The 25,361-nt window shown below is 32.0% G+C and overlaps 3 protein-coding genes across 5 annotated transcripts; all 3 read right to left on the bottom strand.

Annotated features, from left to right (window-relative positions):
- Positions 1–808: 808 nt before the first annotated feature.
- On the bottom strand, positions 809–4,688 carry LOC107008026 (protein trichome birefringence-like 25). Its single transcript, XM_015206917.2, has 3 exons — positions 4,074–4,688; positions 3,331–3,608; positions 809–1,831 (listed from the first exon to the last, which is right to left on the bottom strand). Exons 1-3 carry the CDS (start codon positions 4,381–4,383, stop codon positions 1,076–1,078), a joined length of 1,344 nt encoding a protein of 447 aa, XP_015062403.1. The 5' UTR covers positions 4,384–4,688; the 3' UTR covers positions 809–1,075.
- Positions 4,689–10,579: 5,891 nt separating this feature from the next.
- Positions 10,580–12,475, bottom strand: LOC107014661 (putative pentatricopeptide repeat-containing protein At3g18840). The gene has a single exon (XM_015214673.2). It carries the CDS (start codon positions 12,473–12,475, stop codon positions 10,580–10,582), a length of 1,896 nt encoding a protein of 631 aa, XP_015070159.2.
- Positions 12,476–13,967: 1,492 nt separating this feature from the next.
- LOC107008062 (protein ENHANCED DISEASE RESISTANCE 4) lies at positions 13,968–19,588 on the bottom strand. Of its 3 annotated transcripts, XM_015206965.2 has the most exons (6): positions 19,093–19,588; positions 17,349–18,806; positions 16,262–17,252; positions 15,514–15,574; positions 15,200–15,423; positions 13,968–14,430 (listed from the first exon to the last, which is right to left on the bottom strand). In XM_015206965.2, exons 1-6 carry the CDS (start codon positions 19,205–19,207, stop codon positions 14,376–14,378), a joined length of 2,904 nt encoding a protein of 967 aa, XP_015062451.1. In that variant the 5' UTR covers positions 19,208–19,588; the 3' UTR covers positions 13,968–14,375. The 3 variants fall into 3 exon arrangements, with proteins under 3 accessions (XP_015062451.1, XP_015062449.1, XP_015062450.1); XM_015206963.2 differs by having other exon boundaries at positions 16,262–18,806; XM_015206964.2 differs by having other exon boundaries at positions 16,262–18,800.
- Positions 19,589–25,361: the final 5,773 nt, after the last annotated feature.

Raw genomic sequence — 25,361 nt, 5'->3', positions numbered from 1 at the left:
ATTTAAAGGTCATCAATTGCTTTAACAAGAATAACTTGTTATTGCCAGTTTTTGAAGCGTAAAGCGTCTCCAACTTTTCCCACAATGTTCTAGCATGTGTCTCATTCACAATATGGTTGCGAACATTATCTTCAACCCATTGTCTTATATATCCACATACTTGTTGGTGCTCAAATTCCCAATTTTCATCGGTCACATTCTCGGGTTTATGAGCAGAGAAAATCGGAAGATGCATCTTCTTCACGAACAATAGATCTTTCATCTTGCTTTTCCATATGTTGTAGTTTCTTCCGTTTAGACATACCATCTTGCTCATATTCCCCTCCATATAGATAACCTTAGCTCTGATACCAGTGTTGAGTGGTCTTGGGCCTTCTCAACCCAAAAGCTAGCTCAAAGGTTGAGGCTTTCCCTCACACTTATAAATTGACCACCAGCCCCTTCCACTTCCGATGTGGGATAACCCAACACTAAGAGGGTGGAGCTTGCATCTTCCAATGGTTGCAGATTCCTTGTACGTGGAAAAATACATAAACATATCTCTAAACTTGTTTAGTCAAGTACTTTAACTCATAATTTGTTCTTTTAAACACCGTTGGTTGATGAGGAATCAAATTTGTGAGGGTATTGACAGAGATGATACATATGTTGTTCCGTAACTCATTAGTCCAATTGATAGTGAAAATGTTCGAGAATAATTGTGTTTACTTCAAGTCATTTTGAACGAATTAAAAAACAAATGAGACTAACACAATTTGTCTTTATTCCTTCAATGAAAATCATTACAATACGAGCACAATTGAAGGCATTTAGAATAGAAATGTCGATCGAAATCAACCAACAATGTTCAAAATGAACAAATTATGGGTGATTTAATGATTCAATAGGAAAATGACATAGTTGAGGTATCTGAGGGAAAAAAACCCAACAAGTTTAGGGATTTGTTTATGAGTTTGACCTTGTTTTATCAGTTTTACACTAAGAACCTGAGACTAAAATATTTACTTGATCAATGATGATTAAAAATAGTCAGATGAACAATCACAATGGTAGAGCAACATCAATAATTGTATTGTCACAACATTTGAATCATTATATCGTCCCACGAGTCTATTGGACCAGGCAAACACCAATGTAGACAATCATTCTGAATTTTTTTCTTGTTATTTTCTACAGCAAATGGCTGATATTGCCTGTAGACTCCGGGATGCCCGTCTGGTCTCAGCAGTGAAAGTAAGGTTGTGTCAAACAATTTCATCTTCAAACCCAATTCAGATGCTCTTTCGAATTCTTCCAGCTCAACTTTGCGCATTACCTCGTCTACATAACCAATGTCAATTTCACCTTCTTTGAAAGGTCCTGTTCTGTTGCAATAACCTCCAGTATTCCATTCACCATTCTCAAAATGATCAGGGGTAGTGGTTCTGAAAAATGTATACGCCTTGTTCTTCGAGTTCACGATGAATTTAAAAGTTGTATTCAATGCTTTGCGGTAGGCGTACTCAAATCCCACCTGTGTAATGTTCTTACCAGGACAGTTGTGACACCCAACAATCGTATCATTCTCAAGGTAAATTGTTGATTTCAGGTACCATTTGCCACCAGCTACAAATACATAATCAAAATTGTCGAATTGTTGAGTCCAAACATCATCCAGTTTGTCTAGATGAAGCTGAGTAATGTCCGTTGAAGCTCCATTGTCATCTTCAAAAACAGTTGATTTTGCGAGAAAAGGTGACCAAATCACAGAAAGATTGAAGTCGTGGAGCGGAAAGTACCATCTTCTGCTTTTGTATTGCTCGTCATGGTACACGTCATCAGCTTCTTCCTCCTGTTTCACAATGTAAACGCGATTAAAAACAAATACTAGCTTTTCCCCTAAAGTTTCTGCAACACAGGACAACCCAATGCATTGCAACACGATGAAACATAATCAACTACAAATAAAAATCTCAAAAAGTATAGTAAAATTCCTAAGGAAATGAAACAACATGAATTTAACGTGCCAATAATGTCCCGAATGAAGTTAGTGTATAAAAGAGCAAAGGGTTACTCAACAATATCGAATTATAATTCCGTCTAATTATGCTTGGAACATTCTGCAGGAAAGAATATTATATGCTGATTATTGATGTTAATTAGATTTACTAATTTAGGATATAGATTCTCGAATTAGCAGCCTCGATTTTATATAGTAAAGAAAATTCCATATTCAGTCAGTCATTTCCAAGTAAAAGAAGGACTGTACTACAGAAAGAATCAGCGCGATCAGCCAACCATCTAAACGACATTTGTATAAGAGGGTTCTATCTGAGACACAACAGGTAAGTAAGATTTCTACCATAGCGATCCTTACTACTCTATTACGATCACCATTAAGGTTTTGTCCTTAGAAAAACTGCCCGTCATCTCTTACAAAATCAAACAACACAAAGAATTATGGGCCTGGGTGTGAAGACGGGTGTTAGACTAGACTGATGGTCTGCTTATATGGACTTACGAAATCCGGGGTTGAGTTGGACCCCGGTGTCATATCATTACACATCAATTTTTGCTGAAACCTCAAGGAGATAATAATGAGGCCAGCTAATTTTCTAGGTTAAAGGAGATGGAACAACAGCAAAACTTAAGTAATAGTCTTAAATGTACACTTAGTTAGGTTTGACACTTAACTTTAAATCAACTTCTTAACAACTTTCGAAACAAATGTTATAACTACAAAGAGCCTTTACAAGCTGGCTCGCGGGACCAACATCCATGTAACCGAGAGTGACATTACCGATAAATCCAATATGTAGCTATGCCCACCTCATACACAAAAGATCCTAATTATGGTTAGTGAGATACAACTAGATAAGGCACCAGCTTATACAACACAAGAGTGCCCCCACAAATTGTAATGGCATACACAAACAGCCACAACAAGCTTGTATTTACTTGATTTGATATCAACATTACCATTTAAGAGCAATTATTGTTGTTAGCAAGTAGTTACGAGTAAACAACTAAATCATGACGCTTGCAATCACCAATTTCACTAACACAACAAACTGAAACAAAAAAAACAAATGCACTGTATAGCAGCTAATTGCCTAGTTCAAGTATAACTCTTTTTGAACTCACTACGACAAAAATAACTTTTAGCGGCGTTAAATATTGACATGAATAAAGAGTGTTAAAGTCTTTACCGGCATTAGTTAAGTGCCATTCGAACCAATGTCGCTAAAGGCTTTGGGAACATATACAAAGAGTGTTAATTGCAGCTAAAAATACATATTTAGTGGCAGTTAATTTTAATGATCATTTTTTATGTAGTGACTTGAAATGTACCTGTGAGAGAATACAAAGCAATGACTGCACATGATTACGCATGATTGAATCGCCAATGAAGGTGAATGATTTGTTTCGCATCAAATTGAGGAATTTCTTAGGGCTAAATCTCGGTAGCTCACAGTCTGTTGGGTTCCATCTCCAGTTAAGATATTCAGTATCAGGTCTCCCATTTTTCATACAGTTCTGATGAGATTCAATTGAATAGCAAGTCGCGTTCGTGTATACTGGACCACTTGGATCATAAACCCAATTTCCTATAAATAAATCACATGTTCCTGAAAAAAAAATTCAGTTAATTGTAAGGACTCATACACTAGTGATTTAAGCTCAAAGTGCAAAATCTTATTTTTTGTACTCAAAGTTGTTCCTTTTTCTATTACTAAAATTCATGACTACCAGCCAAAGATAATATCATAAAAAATTAATCCACCATCCACATTTTATATATCCCACTAGAAAATCTTAATAGCTCAGTTGATTGGTGAGGGTTCGATTCCCAGCTTCTCATAGAAAAGAGATTTTCACTACAATTATGGATGAAAGACTTGATCCTCAAATTCCAAATATACAAAATTAATCACAAAACACAGAGACGAGAAGTGAAGGAAAATTACCCACGTCATTGATTACACAAAATCCAACGCAAACAAATTACAATAAGATAAAAAAAAACAGAAAATTTTAATCTTTCAAGATTCAATTTTTACAAGAACTGGGCATTCATGCAAATATAAACTAACCATTTCGCAAAGTTTGGTTTTCTGGAAGATCGATAGTCACCAGAGATTCACTCACGGTCACCGTAGGTTCATCAACGGTCACCAGAGGTTCATTGACAGTCACCGGAGGTTCACGCACGGTCACCGGCGCCTGTGGCAATGTGTTGTCGGAAAACAGAGCAGTATTTTTCACTTCAATCTGAGAGAACTGTTCAAAATTGGACAAGATGAGTCGATAGGCAAGACCCAACAACAGAACAAAAACTGTAAATTTTACAAAAATTAAAGAAAATTGTTTCTTGATAACATTGGTTCCATTAAAAGCCTTCATAGCTTTTAGTGTTTCTGCACTTGTTGTCACAGAGACCCAAATAGTGTAACGAAAATACTTGTACACATTAAGGTCACTGCAATATTATAATTATAAATAAAAAACAAAGATAAGGAAGAAGATGATGGAAAAAATAAAGAATTTTTTTTTAAAAAAAGAAATATTTTTGGCAACAAACTGTTAATAGGAAAATTAAAGAAGGGAAGGGGGTCGTTAGAAATTAGGCAAAGTAAGTTGCACAAAAGTACAAATGAGAGAAAAGGGTACAAAGGGAATAAAGTAGGCTTCACTTTAACAGTGAAATGGTGCAGCCCATTGTGTGCTCAATGCTCATATTTGTGCAAACGCTTTCTGATACAAGACAATTCAAAATTTGAATATAATTAAATTTAAATTTTAAATAATGATTAAAGAAGAAATAATTGGATGTCGATTTGGTTAAAAGTTGAAAATAGTATTTATTTAAATGGAAATTAAATGGTATTTTTTTTAAAGTTAAGAGTGTGTTTTGACATGCATTTACTTTGAAAAAAATAATTATCTTTTATATAACCAAATAATATTTTGATTTATTTTCTTGCAAAAAGGAAAAAGGAATTATATGAATATTTTGATTAGAGATAAAGTTTAATTTGTTATTAGTGTATTTTATATACTAGTTCAGGAAACGTGTCTTGCACGTTTGACCTCTGTTACTGTTATAATTTAAATATGCCAAGATATAAAATTATTCGACATGTCTGACGTATTTCTATCTGTCTTTTTGTGCATATAAAATAAATTTTTTTAGTGTTTACTTTTTGCCTAGAACTTAAATATCAACATTTTTTTTGGTGAATGATGAGCAACTTGTAAGGCTAGAACTAAGCCCCAAGGCTACTGAAATTTCTTGGGATATAAATACTCCAACAATCTTTAAAAATAAAAAAAATGAATGAAGGACAAACCAATAAGAAAAATAGTGACCAATAAAAAAATATTACAAGAACTATTAGATTATGTGTTTCTCCAACAACCATGAAAATAAAAAATGAACGAGGGCACAAATCAATAAGAAAAATAGTGACCAATAAAAAATACTCCTTTACAAAAGAACTATTAGATGATGAAAACAAAGTGTGGTGGATTAATATTTTTTATTTAATTTATAAAGGGAGAAATTAAGTACATGAAAGGTTTGTGCATGAATGTGTTTAATGGTAGAAGCTAAAAAGTTTTAACAATCAAATTCATTAAGAAATAAAAAATGATAAGTTGTAACATCAAATCATGTTTGGTCTAGTTTAATTGTCATTATTGATTTGATTTTAAAAATTAGTAAAAGATTTTTTAATTTAAAAAATTGGTGAAGGGCATTTTCGTAATCTAACTTTAAACTTAAAATCTTCCCACTTATAATAATACTAGTTTCTGACAATTTGTGTTGCACGTTTAATTTTTACTATTGTTATATTACTTAAAATTGTGCTATCAAATATAAAATGTTTAAATAAATAATATTAATTTTACCAATTATATTTCATGTATCAACAAAAATAAATAAAAAGGGATTGCGCATTTGGCGTCAAGCAAAAAGTATGTGAAATAATTAATATAATATAGTCTCCTTTAACTTTGTATAAGTCTTTTTTATGATCTAAATATCAGTGATAACCTTTTATAGGATACTAAAAATACATGCACACTTATTGATAAGATTGCCTATTTTATTTTAATGAGAAACGATAGAGTGAAAATATTTACATTATTTAAGTAAGGTTCTAAAATTAAAAGACAGTATTATCAAAATTAAAAGCAATTACATTTAAAATATAAAACTGACAGATATATAATTTAAACACTGAACTTCATAGATACATCTATTTCAAAAGCTCATAATGATAACTAAAAGATTACAACACCACAATGAGTTCATTAGAAATGCAAAAGAAATTAGAAACAACAATAATCTTCATGATGGAGAATATATATCGAAAGAGATATGAGGACTTAGGCATGTCTAAAAAGAAGTCTTCAAGTTCTTCTCCCCACCTTATGTATTCTATTTTTTTCATGGCTTTTTTGTCTATCATAGATGAAATAGTTTTTTGATTATCAGTTGAATGACAATTTCTTTCATTTTTCAATGTTTATCACGTAGTTCTTAAATAGTAGTAAAAAATGTCTGTTTAAAGTCTATATTTTTTGTTTTAAATAATAGTCTTTAATATATAGATAGATGGAAAGATGAAAAATACAAATTATAGTTAGACTTAATAAGAGAATTAACATTAGCACTAATAATTATTGCTTTGAACTTGAATTTTAGTCTAGTTTGAATGAATAATTAAAAAGATGAAAAATACGAATCATTGTAATTAATAATAAATGAGGCAATTACAAGTCATCTCAATAATTTATTACTAATTCATTCAAATATAATAACACACTTTTAATATCTTAGTAATAATAAATCAAATAAATAAAATCAGTGGCATTAATCGAATAAATGGGGGGTCATTCTTTTCATATGCCAGTAATTATTCTAGGATATACATGTACAATTAAAATATATCTTTTCACATTTCAAACATTTAATTATTTGTTTATATTTTAATTTAAGAGTTAATTTAAGGAAATGCAAAAGTCATCTACATTTTTATTCAAATGATAAAATTTAACATTTAAACTAAATAATTAAATAGTTTTTATAACATTTTAATTTATAGTAAGGGTAAAATTGTAATTTAACTTTTAACTTTTTGTTCCCTCTTATAATAATATATGATACTTATAATAATATATGATATGATGATTTATAGATGTCGAATATCTTTTAGTAAAGTTATCGTATCAAAATTTAATATTTAAAAGTTAAATGAATTTTATATTTAAAAGTTATGAAGGTTGTATATAATATACGTAAATAGAAATTTAAAGAAGAATATGTTGAAAGAAAAAGTGAGGATTATTCTTGTGCTCTGGAGATTCTTTAACATATATTATGGCTTTTCTTTTCTCACATTTTTCTTGGTTGGTTTGTAAAATGTCATTTGGCCAATTAAACATTAAAAAAAAAAAGGGAATAATATTTCGTGGACAAATATTTCCTCCATACCAAATACACCCCAGGAGCAAAGTTGTTTGAGTTTGAAAATGATAGCTTATAATTTAATATTAATATTAATGTCGGTTATACAGAAAATTTAATCAAATTCATAATTTTTACTTTGTTAGAAAATAACTTCTGTTCAAAACTCTGAAATGTTAAAATTTTATAACCCATGATTGAAATTCTATACTCGTGGTGATCAAATTTTATTTATTTATACATAGTTTGTATGTACCATATTGCTTAAAACTTGCGGATATTATATTTCTTGTTCCAAAAAGATATGAACTAAATTTTATATAATTTGATAAATAAATGTGATTTTTCTTAAGAGTGAACCAAAAAACAAATGGTTAAAAAAAAAGTCAAGTCAAGGGAGGAAAAATGTTAAAGCTTCGAAAAAAATCACAAAAAAAAGCAAAAGACTAATCAGAGTTTAATCTATACAATTAAAGAAAAGATAAGCAAATTCTTGGACCACTTCTTTTTCCTAGCAATCTTCAAAGAATACGGGTGTTAATGATTTGCTTTGGTTCGACTTCTATAAAAAAAAAAATTAATTAGAACTACTTTAGAAACTATTATATTTATTCAAAGCAAAAAGACTAGTATGTAGGTAGCTTATAAATTCTAGTCTCTTAACCGACACCAAATAAATCACCTTTCTCAAATAATTGTATACTAAGATATAATTTTTTCTTAAATTAATAAAGGTGCAATTCAAGATCGTGATATTACGATTAGGCAAATCTTGCTAACTTTATTAGGGAATAAAGACATCCCTATTCCCACTAATAAATCCATCACAATTTAAGATTATTTGTCAGCTTTCTGGGCAATTCCTTATTATCTACTTTTATTATTTTTCAGCATAATTCATACTCTAATTTATGTCTTATTTCTTTTTATTCTTATGAAATTTAAATAAGATTGGACAGCATAAAGAGCATTGCACGTAAAGCGGATTACTCAAATAACTTTTGATATGACAATTAGATGAAAAGTGATTTAATATGATCGAAAAATTATGTTGTGTAAAAAAATGTATTTATTTTTTCACATTTTAACACGATTAACAAGACAATAGAACATATGAAAAATAAATAGCTAAAATGAACTTTGAGTTTAGTCTATACTCAATTCTTCTTTCATTTTGTTATAATAAAACGAGTGCACATCTAATGTTATATCACCAACCCATTCCTTTTTTTTTCTCTCCTTTTTGGATCCCACAGTGTAATTGAAAATTAAATAACAAAAGATCCTCCACATTAATAATCCAACTTTAGTTCAAATCTCTGTTTAGAAGTTCATTAAACAAGATCTAAATATACTTCTATTAGGATAGGTAAAGCCCACTTGAAGGCCCACTACTAAATATGATGGGCTTATGTTATAGGGCCCACATTTCTTCTTTGACCCTCTATGGCTGACTATATTCCATACCCACCAATAATTGAATTGGTCCTATTAACAGTTTTTTCTCTGCATTAATTCCAATTGCCATCACCAATATTCTTTTCCAAAAACAGAAATAATTTGCACATCCAATCCATATGGCAATTCAATTTTGTTTAGAAAAGAATAATAACTCATTATCATCATATCATATGGAAATTAAATTTTTTAATCATCTTTAGCTAAGATTTCTAAATATACTGGGGGTTATGGCCCGTGCCAGCACGAGCCCAACCTGAAGACGTTTTGTAACATGCCTTTTGATTAATTATTGATCAAATCAAAGTTGAGTACATCATGAATCAAAGATGGGGATCTATTATCCTCTACATAGCATCCGTCATAGAACCTGAAGCCCAAGCTAACTGGTGGGCTCAGTGGTCCGCTGATCTTTTAAAGAAAGACAAGGAAACTATATATGAGTGCTTTACAATCATGAATTATGGCATCAAAGTAAGAGTTGTTTCCACAGGCTTTTTCAAGTGCTTTGTTTAACCAAAAGGTTGTCCATCTCTACAATTATCGCTGTAGCTGCAAAGTGTTCCTTTGACCAGCTTAGTGCTTCCATAAGTGAGTCATATTGTCTACCTAACCGACTAGAGCGGCCTCTGATGAAGCTTCCATGAGAATCTTGAACTAGCATGCTGACAATTATTCCTGAAGCAAGACTCCAAAAAGCATCAATGTTGTATTTAAAGATATTCTCACCGGGAGGAAACCATTTTGTTGCAAAATCAGGTCCTATCGCAATAAAACTTGGAGGTTGGTGTTCTTGCTTTAGTCCAATCTTGCGAAAAATGGGCTGCCTTTTGTAAACAATTTCAGGCCGTAAAGATCTTCCCTTCCACAAGGTTATTTCTTGCATTCCAGATCTCCCGTAGGATCATGTAGCTTCATGTAATTGTCAAGAGTCACGATATCAATCAACAACTTAAGCCCATCCAAGAGCAAGGTCCAGATTGTCTCCATTACAATGATGATTTCAGCCAAACTTGTTTTGCTACATTGCACTCGATTAAACAGTGCAATATTTTTTCTGTCTCTTGGAGGCATGCCGGACATATGCCGGATTGAGAATCTTCTTATTCATTAAGTTATCACCAGTTGAAAGAATAGCTCTCCAAACAAAATTCACAACCTTAGGAGGTATCTTCATCCAGATTTTCCACCAAAATTGTCCATTCGAGATAGGTGTAATAGCATTGTGCAGCTCCGAATACCCACTTTTGACAGTGTATCGTCCTTTCCTATCAAGTTTCCACATCCATTGATCATGCCAGAGCAAATCCAAACAGAATCCACTTAATGCAATCTATCTCATCAATGGAGAAGAGTGTTTCCAACTTGTGAGTGTTCCAAGTTCTTGTATACCAATCAATAATATCTGCCACACACAACTCCAACAAGTCTTCATCCGGGTACTGTAAATAAATAATGATTGTCCCACCGGTAACCATGGATCATTAAGGATTTTTAATCGAGTAAATGCCAAACTTTGGAAGGATGGCAGGTTTACAGTAAAGACATGCTATAACAATCTTTTGTGGAGAATAAGAGGCAAACTGTGGTAGTTGGCCACGGAGATATTTTCTCATGATGCCGACCAAATTCTTGAAATATCTGGGGATTACTTTGTTGACACTTCTTCTATGAGCAGAGCTCTTCTTCTAAGAATATAGTGGCTGATAGCTTTGCTAATTCTTTGATCAAACATCCTAAGATAGTATATATTGCGTCATTGTCCGAGTGAGATTTATCCCAAGAGATAAAGGAATGAACTGTGTCGCCTACATATACCCAACTGCAACCCGCAGTTTTCTTGGCTTCTCGTCCTCTCATCATCTTCATTACCCTCCCCATCTCATTCCATTTCCCTTCCGAGGCATAGATACCAGCCAATTGCGCGTATCTAGACCCGTTCCCTCCTTCAATTTGCAATAGCTTATCCTCTGCAGCTTTTGCAAGTTCAGCATTTCTGTTCATTTTGCAAGCATTTAGAAATGTTCCCAGAATTACAGCATCTGGTTCCATGGGCAACTTCTCCATTAAGCTTACAGCTTTGTCAAGTTGATTTGCCCTTCCGTACAAATCGATCATGCTTGCGTAATGATCAGTTCCTGGTGATATATTGTGATCTTTGGTCATGGAAAAGAAATACTCTTCTCCTATTTTTACTAATCCACGGTGCCTGCAAACTGATAGAAGAGCAAGGAAAGTGACTTCATCAGGTTGGAAACCTTGCTCTGTCATCCGACTGAAAAGCTGAATAGCTTCATTTTTATACCCATGGAGAGCATAACCAGCTATCATACTATTGTAAAGGATAGTATCTCTATCAACAGACAATTGAAAAACCCTCTGTGCATATGTTACATTTCCACTTTTGGAGTATGTATCAACCAATGAATTTGCCAACTTAGTATCCATTGTGGTGCCAGTTCTTAGTATACAGGCATGTATTTGCTGCCCGTAATTAAAGGTTGCATGTATAGCGCATGCGCCGAGCAGGTTTATGAAAATCAGTTCATCAGGAACAGTTGTTTTCTGTGTCATTAACTCTCTGAAAAGCTGAAAAGCATCTTCACATTGATTCGCTTTCACATACCCAGATATCATAGCAGACCATACAACATGATTCTTATCAGGCAATGAGTCAAAAAGCCTTCTTGCTTCTAACATATTACCCGCTTCTGAATATCCTACGATTAATGGTGTGACGGCAAAAGGGTTGTCTTTCTGAGTAGTTGTACAAACAGAATGTGCATAATTCAGGAGACCACACTTACAATAAAGATTTACGAAACTACTGCTAAGAAACGGATTCAAACTCATCCCTTCCTTCAAAATCAAGGCGTGAATTTCCTTCCCAAGTTTCAAATTCTTCACGCCAGAACAAGCACTTACAACGCTAGAAAAACTGTGTTCGTTACATTTAAATCCCTCCTCCATCATGCTCCTGAACAACTGGATGGCCTCCTCTTCATACCCGTTTTGCGCAAAACCCGAAATCATTGTGTTCCAAGAAACTTCATCATTCAACTGTGGCCTAGTTGAAAACACATCCCGAGCCATTTCCACCTCACCTTCTCTAAAACAAGCTGCCACCATAGTATTCTTGGAAACCGTGTCAACAAACCAAACCTCAGACCCATCAAAGACCCTCCAAGCATCTCTGAAACACCCACATTTCGAATACATAACAATCAAAGAACTTAGTGAATACCTACTTAAACTATTCCCACTCTTCAACATATATGAATGCAATTGCCTACCATATGACAAAAGACTCAACTTTGTTACTAAACCAAGCATGGTAGTCAAGGCATATTCAGATACTTTGTCAGCAAAGTGCATTTCGGCAAATAATCGAACTGCTTCATCCTGAAATCCTTCAGAATTGATATAACCGGACAGCATTGTATTGTACGTCACACAATCCTTTAAGGGAGCAGCATTAAAAAGCGTTCTTGCTTTAGCAAAGTTTTGATCTTTAACATAAGTGTTTATAATAGCATTCCAAGTGAAAACATTTCTTTCAGGCATTTCATCGAACACTTTCTGGACATCATGAATAAGAAAGTGCTTTGAGTATATATGAATAAGATGGTTGACATCAATGATTCTTGGGGTTAGACCCGATTTGATGATACTGGTTTGAAACTTGGCGCAGTCTAACAGTGATTTCATATTGAGTATTGGCGGAAAAGAAAGTCAGTGTGGGCCAAGAATTGGGCTGAGGGTTCGAATCACTCTGGAGTATTAGTGAAAACACTATTGATGAAGATTCAAGTCACGATTACGATTTGAATTAATATGTAAAGCGAGTACGCTATTAATTCTTTTGAGGTAGGATGAAACGAAAAACATGTGCGCCCAATTACTACTATTTTCGTCTCATGTCTAGGGAGAACTATGCACATCAAATCATATGGAAATTGAATTTTGTATAGGGTACAAAATTTTATAAAAGGACTTTATAACTTAATAACATCATATCATATTTTTACTATACACTCCATCGACATGCTTGCGTATTCACATTTCATACAAAAATGGTCCACTTCTATTAATTTTGCAATTGTATGGCACAAAAATGGGTCACTTATATTACTTTTTAATTGTATTACTATTGCTTATACATATTTACATAGCAAAAATAATTGTGTCACTTGTTCATTAGCCTTCCAATTTCTTCTATTTGTTAATTTTAAATGTTATATGCCTCTTAAATTCTAATTAGTTTGCCTTCCAATTTCTTCCATTTGTTAATTTTAAATGTTATATGCCTCTTATATTCTAATTAATATAACTATTTTACCACAATATTTATATTAATTGACATATAACTTTGCATTTTGGAAAATAATTTAAAATAAATAATTAATGTTGAATGTAAAATACGAAAAGAAAAATTAAAAAAAAACTTGATATGCTAACTATGTAATTTTAAATAAATATTAATGATGAAAATTTAATTATTTAAGTAGCAATTATTTATATTTTAATTATTTTATCTTCTATCTTACATATAAATTTTTATAATTAATACATATATTGATTATGCTTGTTTCTAAATTTTACATTATCAAAAAAAAATCATACTAAATAAGTACTACTTAAAATGTAGCAAGTATCCCTATGATTTAAATTTAAAATTTTAATTTAATTGTCCAAAATTCTATCATATTTTATTATTACTAATTAAGAAATACATTTGTTTATTATTTCTCGACCTTTTTATTCATACATTTCCTTTGATTTCTAATGTTAATATTATTGGTAGAAAAAATAAATATTATTATATTTTAAGCGTGAAATATTGTTTAATAGATACATTTTGGACAAAAACATAGGTGTTTAATAGGTAAGAATCTCAGCTAAAATGCCAAAATAAAAAATTATTTTAGGTGCTTGTATGTTTGGTAATTTTCTGCTATTGAAAATCTGTTAAAAGGAAATAATAATTTTAAACACATACAATGGGGATGGAGGATTAATAACTAAATCCTCATGTGAGTATTAGTACTATTTACTATTTAGTACAACAAACATCTTGCTCTAATTTAATTTAAATAGAATTTCACAAATTACAGAAACAATCTGCATTACAGCTAGAAAGCTAACCGTGCCAAGGAGTTTTTTAATACAATATTTGCACAACCATATAGCCAGACAAACTTCCTTTAATACTACACAAGTGCACACAGCAACTACATTTTAATGAATTTACATCGACAGAGAAGAAGAAGAAGAAGAAAGTATATAGATCTGTAAGACACAAATTTCTCACTGGCACGCGACAAAACAAAAATAATCTAAGTTCCATTTTACATGTCTACTTCACAGTAACCTAACATTCACCTGTCAGGCACTGCAGCTCCAGATTTTCCGTATATTGGAAGCAGCCTCCTTCCTAGTAAGGCCAAACTCTTTCTAATGGTAGTTATGCTTCTACTTTTGGAGGTCTCATGCCAAAACCACGCTTTGCTTTCTCAACGCTGAAAATAAGTGTTAAGTTAGTTACCACAGTCTGAAATCAAAATATAATTCAAAATGTTCTATAATTGTGAGAAATGGATAATATCATAAATATGAGCAGGATCATTATAAATTTCCACAGCAGAAGTAAACCTACGCGTAATCAAAGGGCTTAATGAGGATAGTGAAACGGTATTAGGAAACTAGACACCCAAGATTCATGCCAGCTAAATGCTAATAGTACCAATAATTTTATTATCATTTTCTCCATGTCAGTAGTGGAATTCCGGAATAGCAGAAACCTATATTTTTGGTTGGATGTCAGAACAAGCTAGCCATTTGAGAAGAGGACTTAAAGCATGTGCCATGACAATGAAGGATAGACTAATCTTTTTTTCCCTTGCAAAGCACAATTCACAAAATATGAAAGGTTGAAGCAAGAAATAGGGAGCAACGATCAAGACTGCAATATATATTAGCTACATCTTAAGGCAGCAATGTATCATGTTATCATAGGTTTACAATAAACAGTACATCAGTTATATATCTTTTAATCATTGATCTCAACTGTAAGGTGTCTGGGAAACGGGATGTTTGTGTTGCATGTGGGGTTCGATATGTAATTTTTTAGAGCAGTGTGTTAGTATATATAGCTAACACAAAGTAGGCCAGGGGTCATTCAACCAACTGAGACAGCAACATGAACCTTTACAGAGCAATATGAACAACTAATTGATCGCGAGGAAAGAATTATTGAAAACTTAAAGCTATCATAGAATTGATACTCACGTCGGAGCAAGTTTTCCCAGGCTCTCTAACTCTTCACCAGAATCCTCGTCAAGGACTCTACCAGAAATTTCAAGAATATAAGACCCGTCTCTGTCAGCTGGAAGGCCCCTACTCGCAAGCAACTTCAGATCCTTTGGGTTAAGCTCTCTCCCGTTAACAAATACTCCAGTACCTCCACCAGCACAGTTTTCAGGCATGGGATAGTTAAATTCTTCAATAAATGGCTGCGAGAAGAATAGTTATAGTATTGGTAAGCATAACTAAAGCAGGAGCATACAGGCTACAAGTATCTACTGGAAAATAGCAAATCTTACAGGGATAATGCCCAGACAATGACCACCGATAACTCCCCAAAATCCAGCTCGAAAATCATACCTAGCATAGGAAATTAAGTCAAGAAGCAATATACTTGTAAATGTGATTTTAGGATAAACCAAAATATGGTTTAAGTCTGGGTAAAGGGAATCTTTGTAGCTGAAAAAATGTAGACCAATTGACAGAACTGAACCATCAAAAATAGGAACCCTCTTACAAATTTAAGTAGAACTAGAACTACAAATCATGTACACTGTGTCAAATGATCGATACAACATTGGAGTTCTTTCCCAGGTACTTAGAGTATTTTTCTCAGTATCTCAGAAACAACAGTGCTAATTATATGCATGTCGTGATATTGCTTCCAAGAGGTTCCATGTGAAGATTTGACTAATGTAATTTCTCATTGTAACTGTGCAACTTCTGCATGATCATACTTATCGAATGGATTTTATGTTGCAACTTGGTTAATGCAATTCCACAAATCAGTAAAGATTTAATAGGAAAATCATAGTCTCTTATAAATATTTCACCAAGCAAACTAGAATAATATAGAGCTTTATTCCCCCACCCCCAAAAAAAAAATCTAAAATGAATAAATAAGGAAACAGAATACTGAAATAGTCACTTATGCTATTTCAGGCCTCCTACATGTACACCAGCAACATGATAAATGTAAGAGTAAAAGAGATCGTGTTTAAACTCAAAGAATGAACAGGTTGAATAATTGAAGGTCTGGTCACTTACCAGTAATGTCCAGGTTGTATTGGTCCAGCACGCTTTTCTGCCCTTTTAATCAACCTATCTGGTATAAGATGCCCATTAACTGTAATGTTGGCCTTTTCCCCATCGGAAGAATCAGATCGGCTGAATTCTTTAAAACTGTTCTTTATAATGCCAGAGAAAAATGATGCTTTAGTGGCTTTCAGCTGGTCTCCTTCTTTACTATATACACCAGACCCTAAAGACGAGCTAGTGTTACCATACTCATTGGATGGTATGTCCATCTCAGTTGCTGCAGCTAAATCTTTAGTGGAGTTCTGCTCTGAAGTAGTTTTTTTTTGCATCAGCTTCTCTGCATCTGAGCGCGTACTTCTGTTTCCATGATCCAGCCGGTTGGCAGCATGAAATTTGTTAGAATGGTCAAAGTACTCTTGCAGTGGGGAACCAGCTGGTGGTGGAGATTCTTTACCCTTCATTGGCAGCTCAGAGTCAGACTTTTCCATTGTTGCAGCAAATTTATTGAGGTTGTCCTCTTCCCTTGAACTGCGTGAAGATGTAGAACAAAGGCTTCTCATCTCAGCAGATTTAAGGGAACTTCCACGGCCTGTTGATAATGATCCAAGTTCTTGATCCATTGCATGGAAATCATATTTAGAAGTATCGTAATCTTCGGAGGAAAAGGTCATGCTAGGACGGTTTGTATGTCCATTGGAGTATCGATTCCCTTCATTCAACATGACTCTCTGTTGATGACCCATCTTTTTAGTGCTTTTATCTATTCGTTCATCAATAGAAACAGTCAGTTTATTATCTGAAACTGCAATAACCATAACTGCAGAACATGACCCACATTTCATTTTTTGCCTTTTACCACCATGAAAAACTTCCTTAGGTATTTGCAGCAGCTGAAAACAATTGAAGCACGTTAAAAATGGGGCTCCACCAGCTACAGGTAGACATAAATGTCCACTAGGCTGACCCCTGGGAGGAAGTCGACGAGCAAAACCACCTACAGCTGCATTCAGGTCACCAAAATGAGCCATTTGTGATTGAGGATTCTGCGGCTTTAACGGAAGAGGATTGGCATTTCGAGGATTATAATCTTGCTTACCAAATGCACCTCTATTTTGATGACGGTGGAACATTGGGTTCTGTGAAATGTCAGAGTACCTTTTCTCACCAAAAGCAGCGGGTGGACCTCGTCTATGGACTTGATTTAAGTTGCAGCAGTGAAAACAATTGCAAGATGGATGATGAGGATTAGCCTGAGGCAGGTATGGTCGATAAGGATCTGTAGGTGGGATTTCATTATCCATTGACCGCCCAGAAAAACGGGAGTGAGAGGGCTGCAATTGAAATGGAGCTGGGGCTTCGTATGGATCTCCACCAAGCAACTGGGACCTTCGAGGACCTCCATATCCCTGGATACGGTCTCTAGGAGGATAAAATCCACCGCCAGCCATGTCATGAGAATTCATAAAAGGCGAGGGCGCATTGTAGTGGTTCAGGTAGGGAGGTCTTTCACCAGAAACATGATTTTGTGCCAAAGCTCCATTCAAGATCCTTGTAGAGCTTTCAGGAAACCGGTCAACGGGATTTCCATAACCTTCATGATGAGCCATCCTCCTTTCAAGTGGGACTCTTTCGTTAGGCAACTCAGACACATCACCAAACCGACTGAGCTGCTCTTTTAGCTCATCAAACTTCCTCAAAAGCTCTGCTCGCTCATCAACTGGACAATCAACCTGGCTTAAATCATCCACATCCTTCCCATACAACCTCTTATCATTATCATAATTTGAACTTGACCAGTAGCCAGAAGGACCCTCTTCTGAGTTAACGGAGGACGCGTACCTCATACCTTCAGGATCTACTCTTCTTGCCCTGGGCAACACCTCTGCCTCACTTCTCCAATCTGGAACTCTACCTGTTCTTCGGGACTCAATTTCTTTTCCAGTCCGGGAGTCAGAAAGTTCAAATTCTTTAGCCTTATTTTCTTGAATTTGTTCCTCCTGATTGAACCCATCCACATCCTTCCTGTACAACCTCTTATCACTATCATAAATCGATCCTGAGGAGTAGCGCAACGAACCCTCTTCTGAGTGAATGGAGGATGAAAACCTCATACCTTCACGATCAGCTCTTCTAGACCTAGACAACACTTCTGCCTCACTTCTCTGCCTACTACTCCTATATGGAGTAACTCGGCCTATCCCTCGGGTTTCAATTTCTTTTCCATTCTGAGAGTCAAAAGGGTCAAACTCATTGGCCATATTTTCTAGTCTTTGTTCATCAATGTTAGTCTTATACATCACCCTATCATCCTCATTAGCCCAATTATCCGCAACATTCCTCAAATTAGCCCTGTACGTTTCAGGTGCATCGCGCAAAGCCCTCCTCCTATCCCTTGAGCTGGAAGAGCCATTTGACTTGACATCGTAGCCGGAACCATCAGCCATATTCATAGGTTTCTTATCTGAAAGATCAAAATTCTCAGGCTTCTCCATAGTTTCTTCTTCAGACTTCTCTACAAATTTATTCAACTCCCCATTTTTATTTTTAGCTGTAACTTTAACAAGAAAGAGAAAAAAAGAAAAAGAAAGCAATCTCAGAAGACTTCAACTACAATAAGACAAAGAAAAACCACTAATGCAAACAAATCAACGTTATAATCTGACCACAATAATAACAAAAGGGGAAACAGTCAAAGAAAACGAAATCACACAACTTGAAGAAAAAATCAATTCCAAGAATTCCACTTCACCCATTCTAAATCAATTTAAAGAATTGCCTTTTACCCATTCCTCTAGTAAACTAAGCAGAAAAAAAAATGAATATAAAGAAGTGAAGAGTACCTCTTAAAACAGCACCACAACCCCCACACTGGTAAACAGAATAATCAGTAAGCTCAGGTAGCAAATTTTCACACTTTGGACAACGAACCAAACGAACCTTTGCTTGTTCAGACATTTAAAGATGTCTTTCAAAGAATCTTGAAAATCCCAACAAGGGAATTAGTACTCAGCTCTCAACAATTTTCAAACATTTTTACAAGGTCTTTGAAACAATCTTGAAAACCCCCAAGATCATTTTCAAGAACTCACAAAGTTTCAAACTTCTTCAGCTGTCATTAATGTCTTTTAGTACAGGAACGCATCTGAAGAAAAGGGATTATTTTGCAGAAAAATTGAACCAAGAAAGTAAAAATCTTTGTAGGTAAGTAGGTAGGTATGTTGCAGAAACCTCTGTTTTCTCACTTCTTTGATTCACATTTGGCTTTGGGAGAAAATAAATGGTGTCAATATAAACTACCAAACAAAAATTGCACCAAGTCAATAAATCGCGTTATTTTTTTCTCTGTTTTATTTTATGAAATGAATACACCAGAGTTTTTATTTATTTTTTAATAATATTAAGTGAGATTTTTAAATTTCTTAAAAAAGAAGTAGACCATAATATAATTAGTGAAATGAAAATAATAAATGAGTGAGTCTTCAGTTCCACCAACGTCCTGCAAAATAATTTGTAATTTTATTTGGTTACTTAAATAACTTATCTCACTATTTATATGAAATAATTTGTTTTATATACATGATGAGATAAATTATATCAGAATAGTTAATTTTACAATAACTTATTTCAAAATAATTTATTCGCAACCAAATTGAAAAAGATTCAAACATCTATTATATTTTTTATTTAAGAGAATCAAATGAGACTCCTCGACTTTTACTAGTTCTGTGATATCTCTATTGTTTTTAAATTTTTAAGTGTTTTCCGAGAAAATAGTTTAGGGTTTATATAATTTAGGGATAATCATTGAAATTGCTTATGAATGCAAACACTAACAATATTTTTTTTGTTATTTTATTTAGTATTATTTACTGCCTGATTTGGAATTTTTATTTATTTGAATTTGCAGCATGTGAGGGCCCATAAAAGGAAAAACACTCCATGTAACAAAGTTCAATTTGATTAACTTATATTCTAGGCATTTAATTAAACATAGTAATATTTCAAATCTCTTGATTGTGTAAATTAATTTAATTTTTTTTTCAGTTGTAGACTAATTTGTGGCAGACGTGCACACCCTAACAACACCGGCAGCAATTTACTCAACATTTTCTTCTCCAGAAAATAAAATAAAAAAAGGTCTTTTGTGAAACAATAATGCATTTGTTAATAGCTCGTATTTGCTTATTAATAATTTCAACTTTTATTGAGGAGGTAATAATTAAATAAAAATCATCGTTAAATATGGTGCAGCAAATGCGATTCCTCCTCCTCTAACTAAAAATTTCGAACTGAATATTAAAAAAAAAATTATGTGAAAGAAAAATAAAGATAAGTCTTTGTCCTGGTATGGCTGTCTTTGTATGACTTGGTAACATTTCACGTGAAGAAAAATATAAAAGCGAAGTGCCAATTAAATATAAAAAATAAAAAAAAAAAAGGAAAGGAAGGTTTTGGATTTTTAGTAAAAAGAGTGAAACAGGACCCTGTTAATAATTTTGTTATATAGTTTGGGAATTGGGAAGAAATGAAATCATATACTAAAAAAAAGCTAAATAAAACTCATGAGGGAACTGACACTTTAGTTTTATAAAAATCTGTTTTCTGACTCAGCTTTCCTCTTTTTCGATTAAATCTTTCAAATTCTATTGGCTCATCATTATAAAGTTCAAGCTACCTATACTGGCCCTACAACTCTACAACTTTTATAAATATTCTCTTAATACCAAATTGTATTTTAAAATACAGAAAAAGAATATCAAACTATCATCCCAATTGTTACATATCGATGTTGAATCCTTATAATTACGCTACAAATATTTAACTATAAATTTGAGGTAAAATTTTGAAAGTCTCGTATTTGGTATGTGGGGATAATTAAATAAAGTATATTTTTACGTATCAATTAAGAAATTTTGAAATCTTAAAAAATCTACTTAGAAAATATTACTGGATTGAAGAAGTATATTATACATATGTTCTTAGCAACATAAGATGTTAATTCCCCTTATACGCAATAAGACAATTAGCATACTTGTATTCAAATTTAAAATTTATCTTTATGAAATCTTTCAGTAAGTTATCACTAAATTTCCGCTATGTAATACATTTCCATCATCCCATAAATTTTTGTTTTGAATGTTTATATATTTATTTAATTATGTTTTTTTTTTTTTTGTGGAGAATATAATTATTCCTAGCAAAAGTCACTTACCCTTAAAGCAAAAGAAATGGATTAAACGCATGCAGTTTCTTATTTTTGCTTTATAAAAGTTTGACTTGTTCATCTTTTAGACGTGTCATTTGTCAAGTTGGTAAATCTTCCTACTTAATATACCTGTTAATCACTTTCTTCTTTTATATATTTAATTTAATTTAAACTGTTTTAGAAAATTTATACAACTATCATTTTATTTAATTTAAGCAAAATAATCTGTTTCATTAGACATAATTCCTAATTTTTTTTCCTATTGTATTCAATTTTAACAAGTATAACAAATAAAAGTTAAAATAAAACTATCATTACTATCGAAAGAAAAAAAAAAGTATTTTGTGCACTCCACCAAACTCTTTCATTTGAAAGCTACACAAAGTTATAAAATGTAATTCACAATATATGCCTATTGGTTCAAAGAGAAGTGTATTTATCCTAAAAATAATAGCTCAGATAAGGAATAGACCTAGATTTGAAGTGATTTAAACGTCAATGACTCTACTCTATTTTTGAGTTATTATAAAAAATAATAATAATATATGATGATGACATCCATACACTTATTTAAATAAAAATAAATAAATTATGATGAATCGATGATGGCATACATCTAAATTTAATTTAATAGAAGCGTATATTATTCGAAAATTAAATGACATTATATTATGGCTACAAACCCTGCCGTCTTTTACACTAGCGTGATTAATTAATTAGCATTTCAATTTTTGGATTTGACACAAATAGTAAAAAAAAAATTATCGTTTACTTTTTCTTATCATTATATATAAATTATATTGATTATATGGACGATCATATATATATATACCTTCCTTCTTCTTTAATTTTTTACATTAAAGTGTTTGCAAATTTATTATTTTTTTTTCTTTTAGTTTTTGAACAGTTGAAGAATTTTTGCCATTTTATTTCTAAAATCAAAGTTAGCTGTTTCGTTGGAAAAAGAATTTTTAATTATCAACAACAACAATTTCATCAAGTATGTGCTTCTTTTATGCTCGTTCTACCTGACTTTTTCTATGAAAGCTACCCAAAATTATCATCTAGAGTAAATTTTATCCATATGCTCATTGATTAATGGTTGAATGAATAAAATATAAATCATGAATTTCATAATTACTTTGATTTGTTGCTTTTAAATCGAAAATCTTTTAAAGATAATATTTATATTTCTACGAGATAATATTCTTTTCAAATTTTATTTTGTACGATTATATTAAATATATTGTCATTGTTAACTTAATCGTGTAAAAATTTATGAGTCCGTAAAGATTTGAAGTCAACCTGTCTTGAAAGTCCAGTAATCAACCTATTGTGGTATAAAAATAGTTGGCAAAACAATATTATGATTAGGAAAATTGTGTTAAGGAGAAGCATCAGTTTGTTAATACATGTTATAATCTATTGGGATTTGTTTTGGCTGTCATTTCTCAATGTTTGGTTGAGAATTTCTTTAACTTTTAAAAAAGCATCAATTAGTTGACTTTTGATTTTAAAAGTAGTATGCTTGTTTTCGTTTGCTTTTATTTGTCATTCATTTTTTAAAATAGATTTTTATTTTTAGTTGTTACTATTGATATATCAAGAAAGATAATAATTTTTTTCATATTTTACCCTCAATATTAAATACTTATTTTTCAAGACATTTTTTAATATGGAATAGTTCGATAAAATACCTATATTACTGATTAATTTCTTAATGAATATACTAAGTCATACAGTGGCAATTAAAAATAAACGGAGATAGTAAATTATGCATAAAGTGTTAAGAAAAGGCAATTAATTGTTGGTAAAATGGGAAGGGAATTCCCAGGCCATCCGTATGGGCCGGACTACAACCTATGCGTTTACGACATCAAAAATAAGACGATGACCTACTTTAGCCCATTAAGCCATTGTTGGAAATTTGGAATTAAAGTCAGACCGTCAATTTATTATTAAAAAATTACAGGAATAAATATAATTTTAAAAATAATTATTGATTTTAGCGTTTTTTTTGTTTATTATCATTTATAGCAATATTGTGATAAATATGTAATATGTATTAAAATTGAATTATGTATGCAATACATTTGAATTATAATTGTTTTTGAAATATATTATGTTTGTTTGGTAAAAAATTGTCACATTGTATTATAACTGTATGAAAATGTGTGATAAATGTATTATACATCATTAAAACTTGTATTATATTTGAATAATAAATTTATCTTTGTAATATGTATTAAACTTATGTTATAAATGAATTAAAAGTGGTCAAGTGAAGAAAAAAATGTTATTGCTATAAATGGTAAATATTTTTTTATTATAGTATATTTATGTAAGTTTCCCTTTATTATTCCATCCGTTCATTATTGTTTGTCATAGTTTCTATTTTTAGAAGTCAAATTATAAGAATTTTGACTAACATTTTTAAGATGTATTTTTTCATTATACTTTTCATATAGTTTTTGAATATCTAATTTTTTTGTTTAAAATATCAAATTAATGTAATCTAATTTAACTTTGAAAATTAATCAAATTGACTTTCGAAAAGCGCAACATGATAAATAAAAATGGACGGAGGGAGTAACTATTAAGATCATGATTCAAAAATTCATTTTGAGTTAACATTTCATGAGAAAATATTTGATCATTCCAATTTTTATCTAAGTTATTATAAAATATTACTCCCTCCGTCTGGTATTATTTATCGTGATTTCTATTTTTAGAGTCAAATTATAATAATTTTAATTAATATTTAAGATGATAATTTAACATTTCTTTTTATGGTTAAGCAATATATGAACAAACAAACATTAAGCATGAGTCTAACGTTGTCTAAAAGGATAGTTATTCAAAATCTCTTATGCACGATTTTTCTAAAAATAGAAGGGGAAAAATTCTAAATGATGACCTAAATATAAAGGAACATTTGATCAAAATCATTCCACTTTTTGATGTACTTTAGAATATTAAAAAAATATTACCTTAGAATATTAAAAATCTATAAAATTGTTACCTTTAGAATATTAAAAAAAAAATTGATGTACTCTCCATTTTAATATGCTATTTTGATTTTGACTTGACATAAAATTTAAGAAAATAAAAAGAACTTTTTGAATCTTACATGATACTCTCTTAAATATTCCATATGAAAATTTAAAACTAAAAATTATTTTTTAATAAAGAAGACACATTCTTTTTGAAACCAGCGTATTAATAATGTGCATAAATATTCTGGCATGCATAACCTTAGGTTTGAAAACATGCGATCCTCTTAACAGAAAAGAAGTTGAGAAAAATGCCTTCTTTATGAATTGAGTCAAAAGACAGACTTCATGCAGTTTATGGCAACAAAAATGTTGATATGCACTTGTAGAGGAGATCCATTTTATTGGCGGTCAATCAAGATTTTTAAATAACTATCTAACACGTTATTTGTATAGATTATAAGTGTTCGAGAAGCTCTCAGTTAAAACAGTACCCGAAGGTTCACAAGCACCTGAATACTTATTCCAGAAGGATTTATTCGACCTAATTGTACCACGGTTGAAGAGTGGATTGCTAATGTATAGTCATATGATAATTGAGACAAATATTGATCAGCTAGATCTTGAAGGAAACATTTTTTAAGTAGTAATTCTTATTTGGATTCTCTTGTTTATTATTGTAAGACATTAATTAATGAAAGGGGTTTTAACTATAGGGTTTACTTCTCTAGTTTTAGAAAATAAACGAAAATAAAGTTGTTCATGCTTTAAATTAACTAGGGCAACTATTTCTATATATATCTAATTTGATGGAATGGGGGTTAAATTTACATATTATCACACTATATTTTATTTTTGATGTACTATAATTTTTTATAAAAGGAGGGAGGGGGGAGGGGGGGGGGGGGGG

The sequence above is a fragment of the Solanum pennellii genome, chromosome 1, assembly GCF_001406875.1.
Source record: "Solanum pennellii chromosome 1, SPENNV200".
NCBI classification, from domain to species: domain Eukaryota; kingdom Viridiplantae; phylum Streptophyta; class Magnoliopsida; order Solanales; family Solanaceae; genus Solanum; species Solanum pennellii.
This window is presented reverse-complemented; position numbering and strand designations above follow the sequence as displayed.